This window comes from Lytechinus pictus, chromosome 5, assembly GCF_037042905.1.
Source record: "Lytechinus pictus isolate F3 Inbred chromosome 5, Lp3.0, whole genome shotgun sequence".
In the NCBI taxonomy this organism is placed as follows: Eukaryota; Metazoa; Echinodermata; class Echinoidea; order Temnopleuroida; family Toxopneustidae; genus Lytechinus; species Lytechinus pictus.
The window spans coordinates 43,737,003-43,752,890 of record NC_087249.1 but is presented as its reverse complement, the minus strand read 5'-3'; the positions used below and the strand labels follow the sequence as shown (position 1 = coordinate 43,752,890).

Genomic DNA, 15,888 nt, shown 5'->3' with positions numbered 1-15,888 from the left:
ATGTAATCAATCGTGAGCAATTATGCAAATCACGGGGTTATGTTTCAATTCTAAGCAACCTTTCGCTCCTGCATTATGGGTGCATCATTTTCCCCTTGAGGAGGTACCACCCTGGGGTACCACACTCGGCTTGCAACTAGTTCGCGAGTGTAGTTTGCGACTCCAGATTAAGCTAGTTGCAAAAAAGTTTCCGCAAAGCCTACGAGACATTTGCTAAAGAATTAGGGGTTTCAGAAAATAGAACATGCTTGTTTTTTATAGAAATTTTCCAGTCTTGGTGATGTCTCCGAGACATCTCCATCAGCTGCAGAGAATTCCCCCGACTGCTGATGCGTCTCTGATGGCTCGGCGAAGTAAGAGGGAACTCTCAAAGACGTCACGGAGACATGCATGACCTTCTTTGAGTCTCTGCGACGTCTCAGATGCTACAGCCGAGGAGACCTCTCCAACATTAAAGTTTCTTAACCAAGGAGAAGTCTTTGTGACATCTCAGAGACGTCTCCAGACAAGGTAAGCACTTTGCACGACACTCACTGCAAAATCTCCATGTAGTCGCTACGACGTCTCGGAAACACATTTGAGACGTCGCTGCACCTAATCAAAGTCTGTGAGACAACGCAGCGACTACCATGACTACTTAGAGACTCTGCAGCAACATCCCCGCAACTGTCGGACAAAGTACTTGTCATCTTGTCAGGAGACGTCTGTGAATGTCGCATAGATGTCTCAGTGGTTAAGCCGAAACAAATTGTATGTTGGAGGCGTCTCCTTTGGTGAGAAAGGCCTTTGTCGTGTGATAAATTTAGACGCCATCTGTCATTAAAAGAACATGTTGTAGCGCTTTTGTGCACACAAAAAAATGTAAGCTTTTCCGGCCGTGCTTCGCAAAATCTCCCTTGCTAAATGTGACGACTTATATCTTCTAACCGTTTCATAAAGAGTTATACATTTGTTTATTATTGAAACAACCACAGAAACCTTTATTTTGATTAGCTGCTGAGCCCTTTTATCTTTTAGCATGGCAGTTGCCACAATGGCTAGTTGCCATAGTTGTATATCTTTTAGAAACGGACCCCAGATCCCGAATGCCCGATATAAACTGACCTTGGTCATTATGTCGCTGACCATGCCATCCCATGTTCCATTCTCATCGGCGTTTCCGTAGGCGCTGTCGTTTCTCACTCTGATAATAAATTTGAAGGGATGGTGTTCGTTAATCGCGTGTAAGAGGTCGACACAGTATCCTTCATACCGGCCATTGCCGGGGATTTGATCTTTCTCGTCCTTCAGCATCATAAATGGTGGCTCCTGTATAAAAAGATAATATCTCTCATTTTGTCACGAGTCACCTTGGTTTAATTACTAGTAGCCTATCTATAGAGAAGTGTTTTGATATTTCCAAACATACCTGACGTATTAAATCTTCTAAGTTTTCACATTAGAATGACATATGACATTGTTAAATTCAACCTCTATGACCAGGATGACGTTTTTTGCAAGAAATATAATTGTTGTGCCTTTTCATTATTTTGATATAACTGGGTGTTATGGCTTGCGCCTGGGGAAGTTACAAAGTGATGCAGAGGTTCGAGCCCTTGTCATGGCTTTAGAAGGGTGACGTTAAAGGTCGGTCTCAGACGTAAATAATCATATCTGATTAATGCACGTCGGACAAAACTCAATTACACATGTATAAGCAACACAATGAAATTAATTGTAATTCCGTTCCCAATGGTATGTCGAAATGAAAGGGTTTACCTTGAGCAACTAACACGGCTCCGACCTAACATATCATGACTTATTACTGCAAATATTAAATTTTCAAAGCGAAATTATACAGTTTTTATGGCAACCAAGGCCAACCCTTGACAACTGCATGTGATCGAAATCAAATTTGAAGATGATGTTTTACGTGAAATCAGGGATTACGAAATATGCCGTAAAAGGTCGATGTTAATAATATGGCCGAATAGATTGAAGTGTAACCTGAAACAGCAGCCCGGCATGGTATTTTAACGTTCACACTATACATGCTAGAGTAACAGTCAAGTGTCGGTCAGGACTCTTAGCGACGCTCAACCTGATCGTCTTTCGGGAATTTTCACTCCTCGATGCACGGGAGATTAATAAAACACAGTAAATGTAATTGAAAATAACAGTCATATGACCAAGAACAACTGCATAGGTTTTTGTCGAAAATTGGTGTACCGGAACAACAGTTTCGCCTTAAGTTTCAGAGCTGACGAAAAGATGCAAATAATGACCATAGTCCAGGAGGAAAGTGCGGTTCTGATTCACCAATTTTCGGTAAAGGCTTCTAGGCTGTTCATTGTCACGAAGGGCAATTGACAATACACGCTCTCTGTTCTTGAACCCACTGTACGTCGCTGAGAAAAAAAGAAACTCCCTTTCATCGTTCAGGACCAAATTGTTGCCTTATAGCAGTAGTGGACCATGATAAGTGAGCTCCACTTATACTATTTTACATGCTTTATTTATGCAGTTTTCAGTCTTATACATTATTTATCTTTTCGATTGTCACGCAAAAAATGTACTCATTTATGTCATTGTTATTGTATCAAGTTTTTTTCATTTGTTATTGATTTATGAATAAAATACAGAAACTCCTGCAAAAAAATATACTGTAGACTTTGTAAACGATAGAACAGACAAGAACTCAATATTTTCGTTCAGAAACTCCAGACAGTCAGTCAACCATCAATGGCCAACTCTGACCGTTACTCTAGTGTCAAACACCTCCCATGCAGTGATATGACTCACGAAAACAGAAGTAATGATGAAAGTCTTATTAATGTCTTGCAAGAAGCGTTTCGGGTCCTCCTCGTTGATGGTGAGACGGGTTTTGTTGTTCGACTGCCAGGTACCGACCTGAGGAAGGAAACAAAAAACATGATGTGGATCGAGAAATGAGTAACCCTTCTGTAAAGAACATAGTGTTCCACAGTGTGTCCACAAGTGTGTGGAACATTGTGTTCACAGCGCGGAACACAGTGAGTCTCACAGTGTTTCCCAGTGTGTTCAGTGTGTCCCTCAATGTCTTTCACAGTGTGTTTACCGTGTGTATAGTGTGCTTCCCAGTGTGTTCCACAGCGTGTCCCAAAGTGTGTTCAGTGTGTTCCACAGCGTGCCACACAGTGAGTTCCACAATGCGTTCAGTGTGGAACACGGTGTGTTTAATCATATAGTGTGTTCACAGTGTGGAATACAGTGTGAAATAATATTTTTAATGTTGAATTTGAGTAGTTAAGAGAGTCAATCACAATTTTCAATTTTCAACCTCCCCCCCCCCCCCCACTAACAGACTCGTTGTGACTGAGGGCCCGGATCGAGCCGGATAAGAGGGGCCAACTATTCTTGCAAAAACAATATGGCCCCGAGATGGTATTGTATTAATAATGATCTCGAATGAACTGGGAACAACATATAACAAAGAGCAGAGGAGGGTAGAGTGCACAAAGTGAATAGTACAACCATGAAGGTAAAAAGATGGGATAACTACGTTAATCATTTTCAATTGAGATGGACAAGGGTGAACCCATTGCAATGGTCAAGATTGACACGGGATCATGATGGCATTGACAGAGGAATGGGAAAGAATGATGACATCGGATGTTGAGGAAAAACTTGTTGAAACATCTAGATTACAGATACAATATACCAAGGGAAAGCGCTCCTTAAACCATGCACGTCTCATCTCAGGCTGGAAAATAGGTAAGATAATTTTGTTAATATTTTCTATCATGTGCTAGCGTATGGAGAAAAGCTTGATTGTCGTGGTATTGAAAGATGCATTTATATAAAAATGTAGGGGGAATCGTCACGGGAGGGGTAGGGAAGACCGCCCCCTTTTAGCTTTCAAGTACTGCAAAAACTGACGAGGAAAAATAATAAGAAAAATAGGAATGACATGGGAGAGAGAAGAAAAATTGCATAAAAGGAAGGTATTATATATTAAGGCATATACAGTGCGTCCCACAAAAAACGAAACCGAGATTTATCGATGATTTATCATAACTTAATCACAAATACAATAGACAAATGACCTACCAACGTAAAGCTTAGAATCTCCTCTTTCATCTGAAATTACTTAGATTATTTCTCATTCACGCATGAGTGAGCAAAAACAATTTGAAGAGGGGATACCAAAAAGCCACTTGGCGGGCTGTATCTGGGTTTCAAAAAGAAAACCACATTTTAAAAAAGTTCAATATCTGCTCTTTAATTTGATGCCTCAATTACCGAAAATGGTCAAGAAATAACAAAGTTCTGGTTATTTGAAATAAGGCTTGAATTTCAATAATTTCATAAAATGAAGAGGTTCTACAGGCTAGCGTTCAAACTCACTTGACACTCCGTTTTGTTGACGATCAGCCATGCATTAATTCTTTTGTTAACCATGCGATAGCTTCTGTGGGAAACCGGTGAAAACACTATATTTAATGAAATTTTGGAAATACAAGCATTGTTTCGAGGGAACATAACTTTTTTACTTCTTGACAATTTTTTGTGATTAAGGTATCAAATAAAAGAGCAGATATTGAACTTTTTAGGCATGTGATTTTCTTTTTGAAATTCAGATACCCCCCGCCAAATGAGTTTTTGGCATCCTTTCTTCAAATTGTTTTTGCTCACTCATGCGTGAATGAGGAATAATCTAAGAAATATCAGATGAAAGAGGAGATTCTAAGCTTTACATTGGTAGGTCATTTGTCTATTGTATTCGTGATTAAGTTATGATAAATCATCGCTTAATCTCGGTTTCGTTTTTTTTCTGGGACGCACTGTATAATTCGTATAGCAGTGTATAGGTTTATAATACCCCTGTATAATTCGATCGAGAGAAAATAAATGTCGTCACCACGGTCCATAAAAATACACTTGCGCCACCCCTGCATTCATGCTCAACATTTCCGAAGGTGTGATTTCAACTGATTTCAAACAGTGACAAAGAGATAAGACTAGTAAAGTCCAGTAATAGAAGCTTTCTGGTGAATTACGCGAGGAATATAGAAAATCTTAATTTCCAAAAGCTTTGTCACTTATTGTCAGGTAGTATATCAAATAAAGAATATGCTAATCAAATGTAAATTTGCTTCATAAAGAAACATTAATAAGGAGGTCGAAGCTAGATCAAGCATGAAGTTATTGATGTTTTTATCAGGGCACTTCAAGAAATAAAGATGCATTACGAGAATTACGAAATAATTTCAGCGCAGATTGTTCTACATTTCAAATAAAAAATGATGATATTAGTCCAAACCTCTTTTAACCCTGAAGGTTTGAGTCCAAGTACCCGGAGTGTGTAATTGCTTCTCTCACCGTTTTCATCAAACTCAACGTTACCAGTTGCACTCTTGAACGACAGCTAAAAGTCAAACAATAGAGACAGCTTTAGAATATTAGAGATACGCAGAACCTGTCATCTGGAATGATTTGCCAAAAAGAAATCAAAACTTGACAATCATTATACCGTCTTTTAAACATAAATATAAATAGTATCTTGTCAATTCTCTATCTACTTGTAAAAAAGACAGAATAATGTTTTTGTTTGTTCCTTTTTATTTTTTATGTATGTTTATGTTTTCGATGCAGTTGTTTAATCACCATTTTTTCCAAGCAATTCGAAGATCTTAGGGGTACTGGCCTCGATAGGTTTTGTCCTTTGCCATCCTCTACATCCATTGCATATTGTTTTTACTACTTCCTTTGGTTGATATATTGATTTTTGATGTTTCGATTATTTTCTGTTTGCAATGTTCAATTCGAATGTTCCATTCGAATGCAGCCGACTACGGCATAGCAAAATACGGTTCTTTTTTAAAGAATGTTGAATTTGAATTTGACACATCCACAATGTAGAGTACAAATCGTGTTTTTTTTTCTCCCGCACCTATCCAAAAATCCCAATTGAAGACAACACAAACAAATGTGTTGTAAGGAGTATTAACATGCAATTATCCTACTTTATTCGGAACAAATTAAATTGCGTCAAGGGAGAACTACTTCTAACTTTAGGGAGACTCAATAGAAAGAGACTTTTCCTCAATGGACCCTATGCCTTGGCGTCATCGCGCCGCCATCTTAGAAGTCGGTGCGATCGGCTTGCATGCGTTGGTGAGCTGCAGCTGGCTCATCTCTGACAACTCCTTTTACGCGTATTCCTATATCCTCTGAGGGAGGGCGCTGTGAGATTATGACGTCGCATGTATAAAGGCTAATATAATAAGCTGGGAGCGTTTTATGAAAAGACTTGTTAAAAGTTTAATCCTAAAGTTACACTGTACAGTAACAGTGCTTCTTAGCCAATCAAATTAATTACTTTTTTCCACTGTCGTGATCCGTGGCACGATTGACATCGTGGTCTTAATCGTAGTGACCGCATCAGATCGTAGCAATCATGGTGTTCGTAACGGATCACACGACGGTGGGAACGAGGCATTAGGAAAGTTATCAGTTCCGACAACTTGTCAGACGTATAATATTGATGTTAATGCTCCCAGAAACTACATAATTATCAACTTTCAATTTTTTAGGGTGATTTGCAACGGTGACACTACATTTGCTCTTGCGACAATTGCTCATGAAAAGACTTGTCGGACGTTTTATCCGACAAGTCCCATTTTATCCGACAGTTACCATAGTAATAGTGCTTCTTAGCCAACCAAAGTCAAGGAAAGTTGTCAGATCTGACAACTTGTCGGACAAAATGTTGATGAAAGACCTCCCCGGTCTTGATATCTCAGAGCGGGGCATACTGGGTTAGGTTTAATGTTTGGCTCAAAGTGCAGATTTTCCATTGGAGCAATTGTCGCGGGAGCAAATGCCATGGAACCATTTGGGACACATACCTTTTTGATGTACTCCAGTACTTCTCTGTCCTGTGGGATTTTTAAAAATCCTGCGCTAGAGCACAACCTTGGTTGCCTGGCCGTCAGGATAGGTAACCTACCAGTCGTTTTGAGCATAACGATTGTTTCCCAGAACACACGCGTGACGTCGTAGGTCAACGCCGTCAACGTCTACAACACAATAAAGTTGATTATTTCATTTTATAATCATCTACAAACACGTAAAAATTACCATGATATAGTGATGGTATATATTTTCACCCCCCGCATTTTCAAAATCGTTCCCCGGGACCTGGTTACTCGAAGGTGTCTGTATATGCACGAAGTGACAATCTTTATGCGATAGACAATCATTCTTCAAAGTTGAGATAATCAGAATTCAGAAATTGTTAGGAGTGACCACCCCCATAAAAATGAAAGAAAAAAATAATAAAAGGTGAATTGTTGTTGATAACATGACTCTCTAAGAAAGAGGGGAACTTGATTCGGACACATTGAATGCTAATGTATCATTAAGACCAATCATTCCAGTTCTCGAATGTAACACAAAAACAACCATGATAATCATGATAAGTGAGATTGCTACAATTTAATTTATTCACCCCTCCAAAACCCTTTTTTTAAATGAAAAACAGCAATTTCATCGGAATTACGTTTGTATTTTGTATATACTATTTGACTATCAATTTCTGAAGGGATGTATGATGGATGAAATGAATAAACGAACAATGGATGATCGATTTAATTGACTGATAAATGAATAATGATGAATTACATCACCTTTAATGGGAGGTAACCCAAAGCCGAACTTGGGTTTGAGGTGACGTTGCCTTGTCTGAGATATGTCTGACGTTTGTACCATATGTTCTCAATGTTCTGGTAGTAGGGGTCGGTCTTGTTAACGAGCTGGAAACCAGTAATGTTCATCCCTCCGAATAAAAATTCATCGACGCTGACATCAGCTAGATCCTGATTTAGTCAGACATCCAGAGAAAGAATCATGTGACACTTGCTTAAGAAAATACTCACATGATTATAAAGGGATCCTTTCAAGAGATCACCTCGGTCCCATTTGACATCGTTATGTGACGGATGCAAATAAAAAACAAAAATGAGTTTGATCACTTTCTATCTTTTAATTTTTTTTAGTTTGTTGCGAATCCCTAACTCCATTTTAAAGTAGCCCTTGGTATTTACATGTAATTCTTGATTTCTAGTAACTATTATTTTAAGAATGGAATCATTAAAACCCTGACGAGTCAACTGTTTCTACTCTATGGCGCTGCTAACACTGGTTTTAAACTAAAACGTCTTTTCGAACGGTAGACCTGGGGAGCGTTTAATGAATGGACTTGTCGGACGTTTTATCCGACAAATCCCAACTCATCCGACAAATACCATAGCAACAGTGCTTTTCAGCCAATCAAAATCAAGTAAAGTTGTCAGATCTGACAACTTGTCGGACACAAATTCTGATGAAACCCTTCCTTGAAGACCACTACCTCGCACAAACAGCAACTATATTTTATTATGTGCTGCTATCTTTGAAGAAGAAAGAACATGCTAAAATATGCGTCACTTATGATAGAAAGATGCAGTGAAAATTTGTCTAAAAATTTACTATTTTCTTCTCAGATTACAGAATGTGACTGTATCCTCGCTCTGACCAATTAGGAAAGCTTTCAATATGAGCAAAACAGCAAAATTTATCCTTAAACTCCTAAATGTGTCAGTCCTTGGTCCCGCTGACAAACGCCCTCTCCGTTGGGCACAGACATGGATTTGCCTTTATTTCAGCAGACGACAATGTAGCTTTATCTCCTAAGCACCTTTTTTTTCCTTCTGAACCTTACAATAAAGTCGGTTGCGTATTGAATTGTTCTTAGTTATATTTTAAATGTTCCGTACTCACCAGATCCAGAAAGATGTAATGGAACGACTTCGTAATCATGCCAAGTGCATCTACCTTATAATTGGAACAAAGGATGAGAAATAAGTGCTGTATCTTCATCTATGTGCTTGTCTAGTAAAAAATATAATTGAATACTTGTTGTCATTTTCTTTAATATTACTTTGACGTCTACATTAATTCATTATACACAGATTGATTGACGCAGACAATTTTACAATAATTAAAAAATGGCAAAGTTGACGTCTGCCTAATGTGATTATTTTCAAAGCGGTTATTCTTGAAATAAAAATATGCTAATGAAATTCAGACCCACTATTGCGTGGTAAAATACCTGTTTCAGCACGAGTTGAGTGGCGTTTCCTGTGGTGTCGAAGATGATACGGTGATGACCAGAATCACGAAATCTCTTCAGAAGATTTCGGGTCTCGATTTCGGATCCGACCCGACGAACCAGGATGTCATATTTATCCGGGGGAAACCGGGCTGAGAGGGTATGGTACCTTTGTAGTCCTGACAAAGATACAAAATAAGAGGAGTAAATAATAAACAAGTAAGTGGAACGGTCTGTTGCTAAAAAATATATCAGCAAAATTTCATGTGACTGAGTCAAAGAAAAAAAACACGTCAATATAAAAACCAATTAATTATAGTTTAACTTTTAACACTTCAGTCTGGTTTACCAGTCTGTTTATGTGTATTTTAATCAAATCTACAGAAATATGTAATGATGTCATTGATAAAGGGCGCCAAGCACAAAAGAAAAGTAGAGTTAAAGTAAACTGCTTTAAAGATTCGTTTCAGTGAGGTATCATGTTATATGGATCTGTCCGTGCACAAGACTGAAGAACACTACAACACATTACCTTCTGCCGAGCTGTAGATATAGACGAACTTGTCCCAACCAAAGTACCTGACACAATCCTCTACGGGTGGGACCAGAGAGGGCATCATGGACACCAGGTAGTCACTGCTGCCGATGGTCAGACCCATATCTGATTTGGATTGGCTGGCAGTTACGTAGGGGATGAGGAAGTTGTTGGCGTAAGACTGCAGGGTCGGGAGACAGACCAGTTTGGAATGGCCTCCAGTGATTAGGGTATTCTGATCGTAGAGCTTGCAGACTAGAGATTTTTTTTTCAAAGAAAAAAACGAAAACACAATTAGTCAATTTCAATATTTCCAATTTCCTTTTGTCTTTGTCTTTCTCTTTCTCCATCATATTTTATGTACCGTGCTGACCGGTATGATTGCATCTTTGAAAGGGCAGGGCAAGCGCAACTAGTTGGAACTGAGCTGAAGATAGCGGTTTGTTTTTGGTGAAGATTTGTTTATATGCCATTTTGACAAGAGTTACGACAAACTTTTGTACATACCATAATTATCCTTTTTCATATTAGAAGGATACACAAGAATAATATTTCATATATGTATACATCATATTGGTAATAATATCATTATGTGAGAAGTGAGATTTTTTATTAATAGAGTCAATGGCGACAATAGTCAAATATGACTAATCGCCACTCAAACCAACATAAGAAGAAGAAGAAGAAGTTGACATGACTCGTTGTTCCACGGCATTATGAACTTTTGGCGAAAACTGTCTGAATTCTCGAGTTGCTATGATGGATATTGCGAAGAAATTGGACGAGAGAGAGAGAACGAAAGAGGGAGAGAGAGGTGGGTATGAGTGGGTGTGTGTGTGTGAGTGGTTGTGTGCAAGAGACTAAAACTGTAAAAGAAAGGGGGAGTAAAAATAAGATTTTTCCATGGTTTTCAAAGTAAAATTGAAAGGACTATTTGTCTAACTTTCTTCAAATAGCTCCAGGAAAACACTGCAAAAAAGTTAAATGACAATGAAACGTTTATTTAAAGCAGCATCTTTATGATTTCATATAATTATAAACGGGCACATAGTTCTTTTGAAAAATAAAAACATCTTCAATTGCCAGGTAATCTATGCACTTCCATCAGCGAGAAACGTTTTTTTCTTCTCCAAAATAGCTTTTCATGCCCCAAACACTTCCAGCTCGATTTCAGCGGCGACACAAAAGAAATCATGTATCATCTCGCATATATACGACCATGGCAATCTACCCCCCCCCCATTCCCGTTTAGTTCGCTTGCGTTATAATCCATGCATTATAAACGCCATCACGCCATATCAGTCCCAAGTGTGTGATTTACACATGTATCCAGGGTTTTTAACAGTTTCACTTCCTTCAAATGACTCCAGGAGGACACTTTTACAAAGAGTCAACTAACACTCAAGCATCATCATATTTTTCGCTTAATTATTTCACAACATGAATCTTGAATTACCATCTTCAGTAGCTGGGTCAACTTACCTAATGATATAATTTTCATGAAAATGGAGTTCATGCCTATGCTACTCTAATAAATGCTCATGCAGATAACACTTCCAACTCGCTCGGCGACGGACACGTGTTTATCATATCAAATGTGTTCGTGGTAATTAATGTACAGTGTGTACCAAAAGAATTTACACTCTGACTATAATCATATAGAATAAAAATATCTTGAAGCCTTTTCCACGTTTATATAATGGAACAGGTCTCTTTTTTAAAGCGAATGACGATACTCTTTCTGCTTGAGTGAGCACCACTTTTAGAAATTTCGTAAAAATTGTGATTTGTGCAAAAATTGGAAATAGTTACCCAGATGAAAGGAGACGTCAATTATGAAAAGAACATGGACTTTAGCTCAGAAGATTGATTTCAATATTTTTTTCCTTTCTCACTTATTTACTCACCCATACACGGACCCCCTCAATCGCCACTGCCCCCCCCCCCATCCCGCTCCACACACTTATAGGTCATCGCGATTAATTATCTGCCCTATACACTGTAAAAAACGCTGTATAAAATTTCAAGCAGGTTGTTTAAGCCCGTCACTCTAGCATCAATTGTTTAAAGTTTGAAACAAGTTGTTTATTTTTTAAGATGTTGAAAAAGTTTTAACAATTGTGTAAAAGTTTATACAACTTGTTGTTAGCGTGACGGGTTTAAACAGCGAGATATATATTTTTTAACTGTACGTAGCAGTGATTCGCGTTAAAAATATCTCCATATATTTTTTTTTTCAATTTCCCGAAAATTTTCAGACGGTAAATTTTTTATTGATACACACTTTATACTTCCTTTCTTGTTACTTCGCTATCGTTGGAGTCCGTGCGTTGTAAAAAACCATTACGTCATTTTCGTCACACCTGTGTTACTCTGTGACAGTTCTCCGATTATGTAAGAAACAGTGATCATTTTGTCTTTCATCGATAAACCTGCATGTCGAACAACCCTACGTTGCTTTAACCATCACCACTGACATTTCGATCGCTGTCTTGGTATGAAAAAATAATATCTTACAGGTTGTCACCTCTATGTATGTATAAATAACAGATTGATTACGTCATTTGCCCTCTCAAGAGTTTGAGTTCAAGATTATTTCTAAAATCTCATATAAGCCTTCGACTCCTTGCAAGATCACCCCCCCCCCCTTGGGATTCACGCCGACACAAGCTAGAGTCCGAAGCGCTTACAAGTTTTGCGTAGAAAACGAAGAGAAGAGGGAAATATTTTGAGAAAGGAACATGATGAAACATGATGTCTCGTGCATTTTCTTAAAAAAGAAGAACCTACCATTAAGAAAGAACTCGCATTAATGATGTCATGTTAAGTAAACGAGGGAATGTGACGAAATATTTTAGTAGATTAACAAAAATGTGCAATTTATTTAAGAAAATGTGCAGGAACAAGGGGAGTAGGTACCCATGTTATGCCAAAACATGCGCGAGCAAATTTTAGGTTTTCTGTTTGGAGTTACTTTGCAGATTTATTGAAGTCTCTTTTATATGCCTGAATGTTGGTATATGACTTTTTTTGAAAATATCCAATGATCCTGATGGCGTCTTCGGGGTTGCATGTTAGATTTTCTGACACTGAATGTCGACCGATTCTACACACTCGTGGTCGAGGCTGATTTTTTATTGGCTCTTCAATTTATAAAACACTGTATCCATAGCGTCATATCTCTTTGGCTCTTTAGCTGATGTCCTGTTTTATTTTGTGACTGATTATCATCCGATAATGGTGTTAAAGACAGCGTTATACATGTAGCGCCATCAATATCAATATCCGGGATTTTCATAACGCGGTGATCCGGACACCGGGTCGGGTAGCAAGGGAAATCAATATGACCGAGTTGAGCTATGGCGGTTATCAAATATTAACAAGATTGTATCAAAGATACATGCCTCAGACATGCAAGCTTCGCATCTCCCTAATATCACGAGGGACTTAGGATGCATAGTTTGAAAATGATTTATGACAAAACGGAGACTGGAATGAAGAGTCAAGAGGGGCAAGAGAGGGAGAGAAGGGGAAAGAAGTATGACGATCGGGGTTGAGTAAGAAAACTGACAGAATGTTCACTGTAGTGAGAGAGACGGATTGGGACTTCAGACGAACACAAATCAACCCAATCCGCCCCCCTAAAAGAGAGAGAGAGAGAGATTAAACGAACAAACAGAAAGAGAAATAGTGGCAATTTGAAGCAAAGGGGAATCAACGGTCGAATTCGTTCATGTCAGTCGATATGGGATCAAGTCAATCTTAAAAACAGAAATTAAACCGAAAAATATTATGGACAATATTTTCACCTTTTATATTTGCAGGTTTTGACATATATATTTTATCATTTTCGCGACTATCATGTAAAACAGGCATAAATTCATGCATCCAAATTCGCTGTTATCATCAACAAAATATCACAATTTAAAATAGTGACTACTTGCATTATAATCCGGTTATAACACACAGCACAATGTGTAATACATCCCATAATACTCACGCCTTCTGGTAACATTGAATGGATCTTCCAATAGAGCTGGCAGTACGTAAGCCATGAACTGAAAAGCACTTGATTTATTCTTCTGGGTATTGTGAGCGATGATACCACGTTCAAAACCAAAGTCACGATATCTATCGAAAACACCACCTTGAAATAATAATAACAATTAAAAAAAACATTTGGTTATGTCCCCGTTATGATAACATTTATATTAAGATAGCAACAGAGTTCAATTAGAATATGCGTATGAAAAAGAAAATAAGTAACTTCAAAAGTTCATGCATGTCCCTCTGCTAGTTCAGGAATTAGACAATTACTGTACTTTTAAAATACGTCAGCATTTTTTCTTCAAATAAAGTATATTCAAGGTATTACTAGCCTGCGATTATAAGGATATTCATCTTCTCCTCAATTATTTGTTTTTTATTGGTAATGCTTATTTCATTCCACATGGTATGTTGAATAAATATAAGACAAAAGCATGGTTAATAAGAAGATGAATCATAAAAAAGTTTTATTTTATCCCCAAATACATAAATTTCATGCTGAAAAATAATAACTGAGTTCCTCCCTTGTCATGCTTGTGACAAAATTACCGAGGTTAAAAAAAAATTATACATCGCATTTCATACAAGTTATACTTTCGGGAAATTTGGCAAAGCAAACGGCTTCATTTGTGACTTAATCATCTACATATCATATTATTCCTTTTCATGATATCGGTGATATTATCAGGATGAAAATTTGTTACGTAACTTTTGATACGTATCAGTAGCGCGATGAGCCAAAAATGAGGGGCCACAACATAGCGTGTGGAGCAACATTTCTAAAAAGTCGCGAGTGAGCGAAAATGTTGAACTTTTTCAAATAACAGTCTATTGTTTTTTATGGCATAATACATGTGAAAATTATATCATATTTCGCCACTCTTCCGACCCTTTCCTTTCTCTTTCCTTTTCTTGGTCATGGAACTTACAGCACCCCATCTAAACGCCAGTGATACATACTATTCAGTGTGGGGGCGTCGTGGTCAAGTGGTTACAATTCTCGTCTTTCAATCAGAAGAACGTGGGTTCGATTCCTAACCGTGGCGTGTTTCCCTTCAGCAAGAAATTCACCCATATTGTGCTGCACTCAACACAGGTGATGCATGGGTACCGGGCAGGATTAATTCATTGAATGCTCCAAACGCCTTTAGCAGCTGGAGCTAAACTTGAGGGCAATTCCATAAAATATTCAACCATTTTATACGTCCGACCCCCATTTTTCTAAAGTCTTACATCACTTCATAAACTGACCAAGTCATGGTCCTTATACATTATACAGCCAAAAGAACAAGGAAAAAAAAGAAACTTTCATGAAGGTCTCACATACATGGGGGTCGGACGTACATATTTTATGGAATTGCCCTAAAGCCCTGGTAATGTAGTGCACCATTGAATAGGCAACTAGATATTTGACGCCTCGTAAATGCTATATATAATTAATGAATAAATATGTCATAGTGATATGTAGCAAGAGATATGTGAATAGTTTCATGCCTTTTGAAGAAGCTAAAAATTCCATGTACATTAACTGATTATAATTGTGAATCATCTAGGAAAAAAAATATATAATGCCGTCTTGAAATGGGATCAGAAGTTTTTTTAAGGATGGAAATTCACATTAGGCAACTGACTGGCATCCCAATAACTATTTTGGTTTCGTGTTTTGTAAACCAAATTATGAGGAAATTTATCTGTCTTCAAAATTCTGTAAATTCCGTAAAAAGCAGCAATAACTTACCGACCATGATAGTTGACGAACTTGCCGAATAGGAAGGCCAAAGTGGGACGCTCAAGCAGACGATCACAATAGATTGTAATATCTTTCCCTCCATTTTTGCTAGACGCAAAACATCTTTTAGATTGAAAAATAAAATTGTAATCACTCACTTTTTCTATGAAACAACATTCGTCGACAAATTAAAATTTGTATTGAACGTGGATTAGATGCATGTACCAATGGGGTTTTTTTTATAGATAAAATGATAATAATATAAAAATGACGTTGCTTGAGAAAATCAAGTCAGGGTAAATGTACAATGAATTCTAACCCTAAACAACTGTGCTCCTTCAGGAAGTACTATTTCCGTTGTGGAATGAAAATAATGGGAAGTTGTCTGAGGGATGGATGTAAGGATGCGGAAAATGAGATGTCTTTTTTTTTTAATGCGATGCTGAGCACATCCCGCATGTACAT

At 37.8% G+C, this 15,888-nt stretch overlaps 1 protein-coding gene across 1 annotated transcript in view; it reads right to left on the bottom strand.

The window, feature by feature from the left end:
* LOC129261385 (glutamate receptor 4-like) overlaps positions 1–15,888 on the bottom strand; it is a 29,519-nt gene extending 13,631 nt beyond the window's left edge. Inside the window, exons 1-10 of the mRNA XM_064099054.1 lie at positions 15,433–15,888; positions 13,648–13,794; positions 9,645–9,902; positions 9,113–9,291; positions 8,782–8,835; positions 7,650–7,838; positions 6,870–7,040; positions 5,282–5,386; positions 2,782–2,889; positions 1,105–1,308 (exon numbers count right to left, since the gene is read on the bottom strand). Of these exons, the coding sequence (XP_063955124.1) occupies positions 1,105–1,308; positions 2,782–2,889; positions 5,282–5,386; positions 6,870–7,040; positions 7,650–7,838; positions 8,782–8,835; positions 9,113–9,291; positions 9,645–9,902; positions 13,648–13,794; positions 15,433–15,526 (1,509 nt within the window). The 5' untranslated portion in view covers positions 15,527–15,888. The remainder of the gene's footprint in view (positions 1–1,104; positions 1,309–2,781; positions 2,890–5,281; positions 5,387–6,869; positions 7,041–7,649; positions 7,839–8,781; positions 8,836–9,112; positions 9,292–9,644; positions 9,903–13,647; positions 13,795–15,432) is intronic.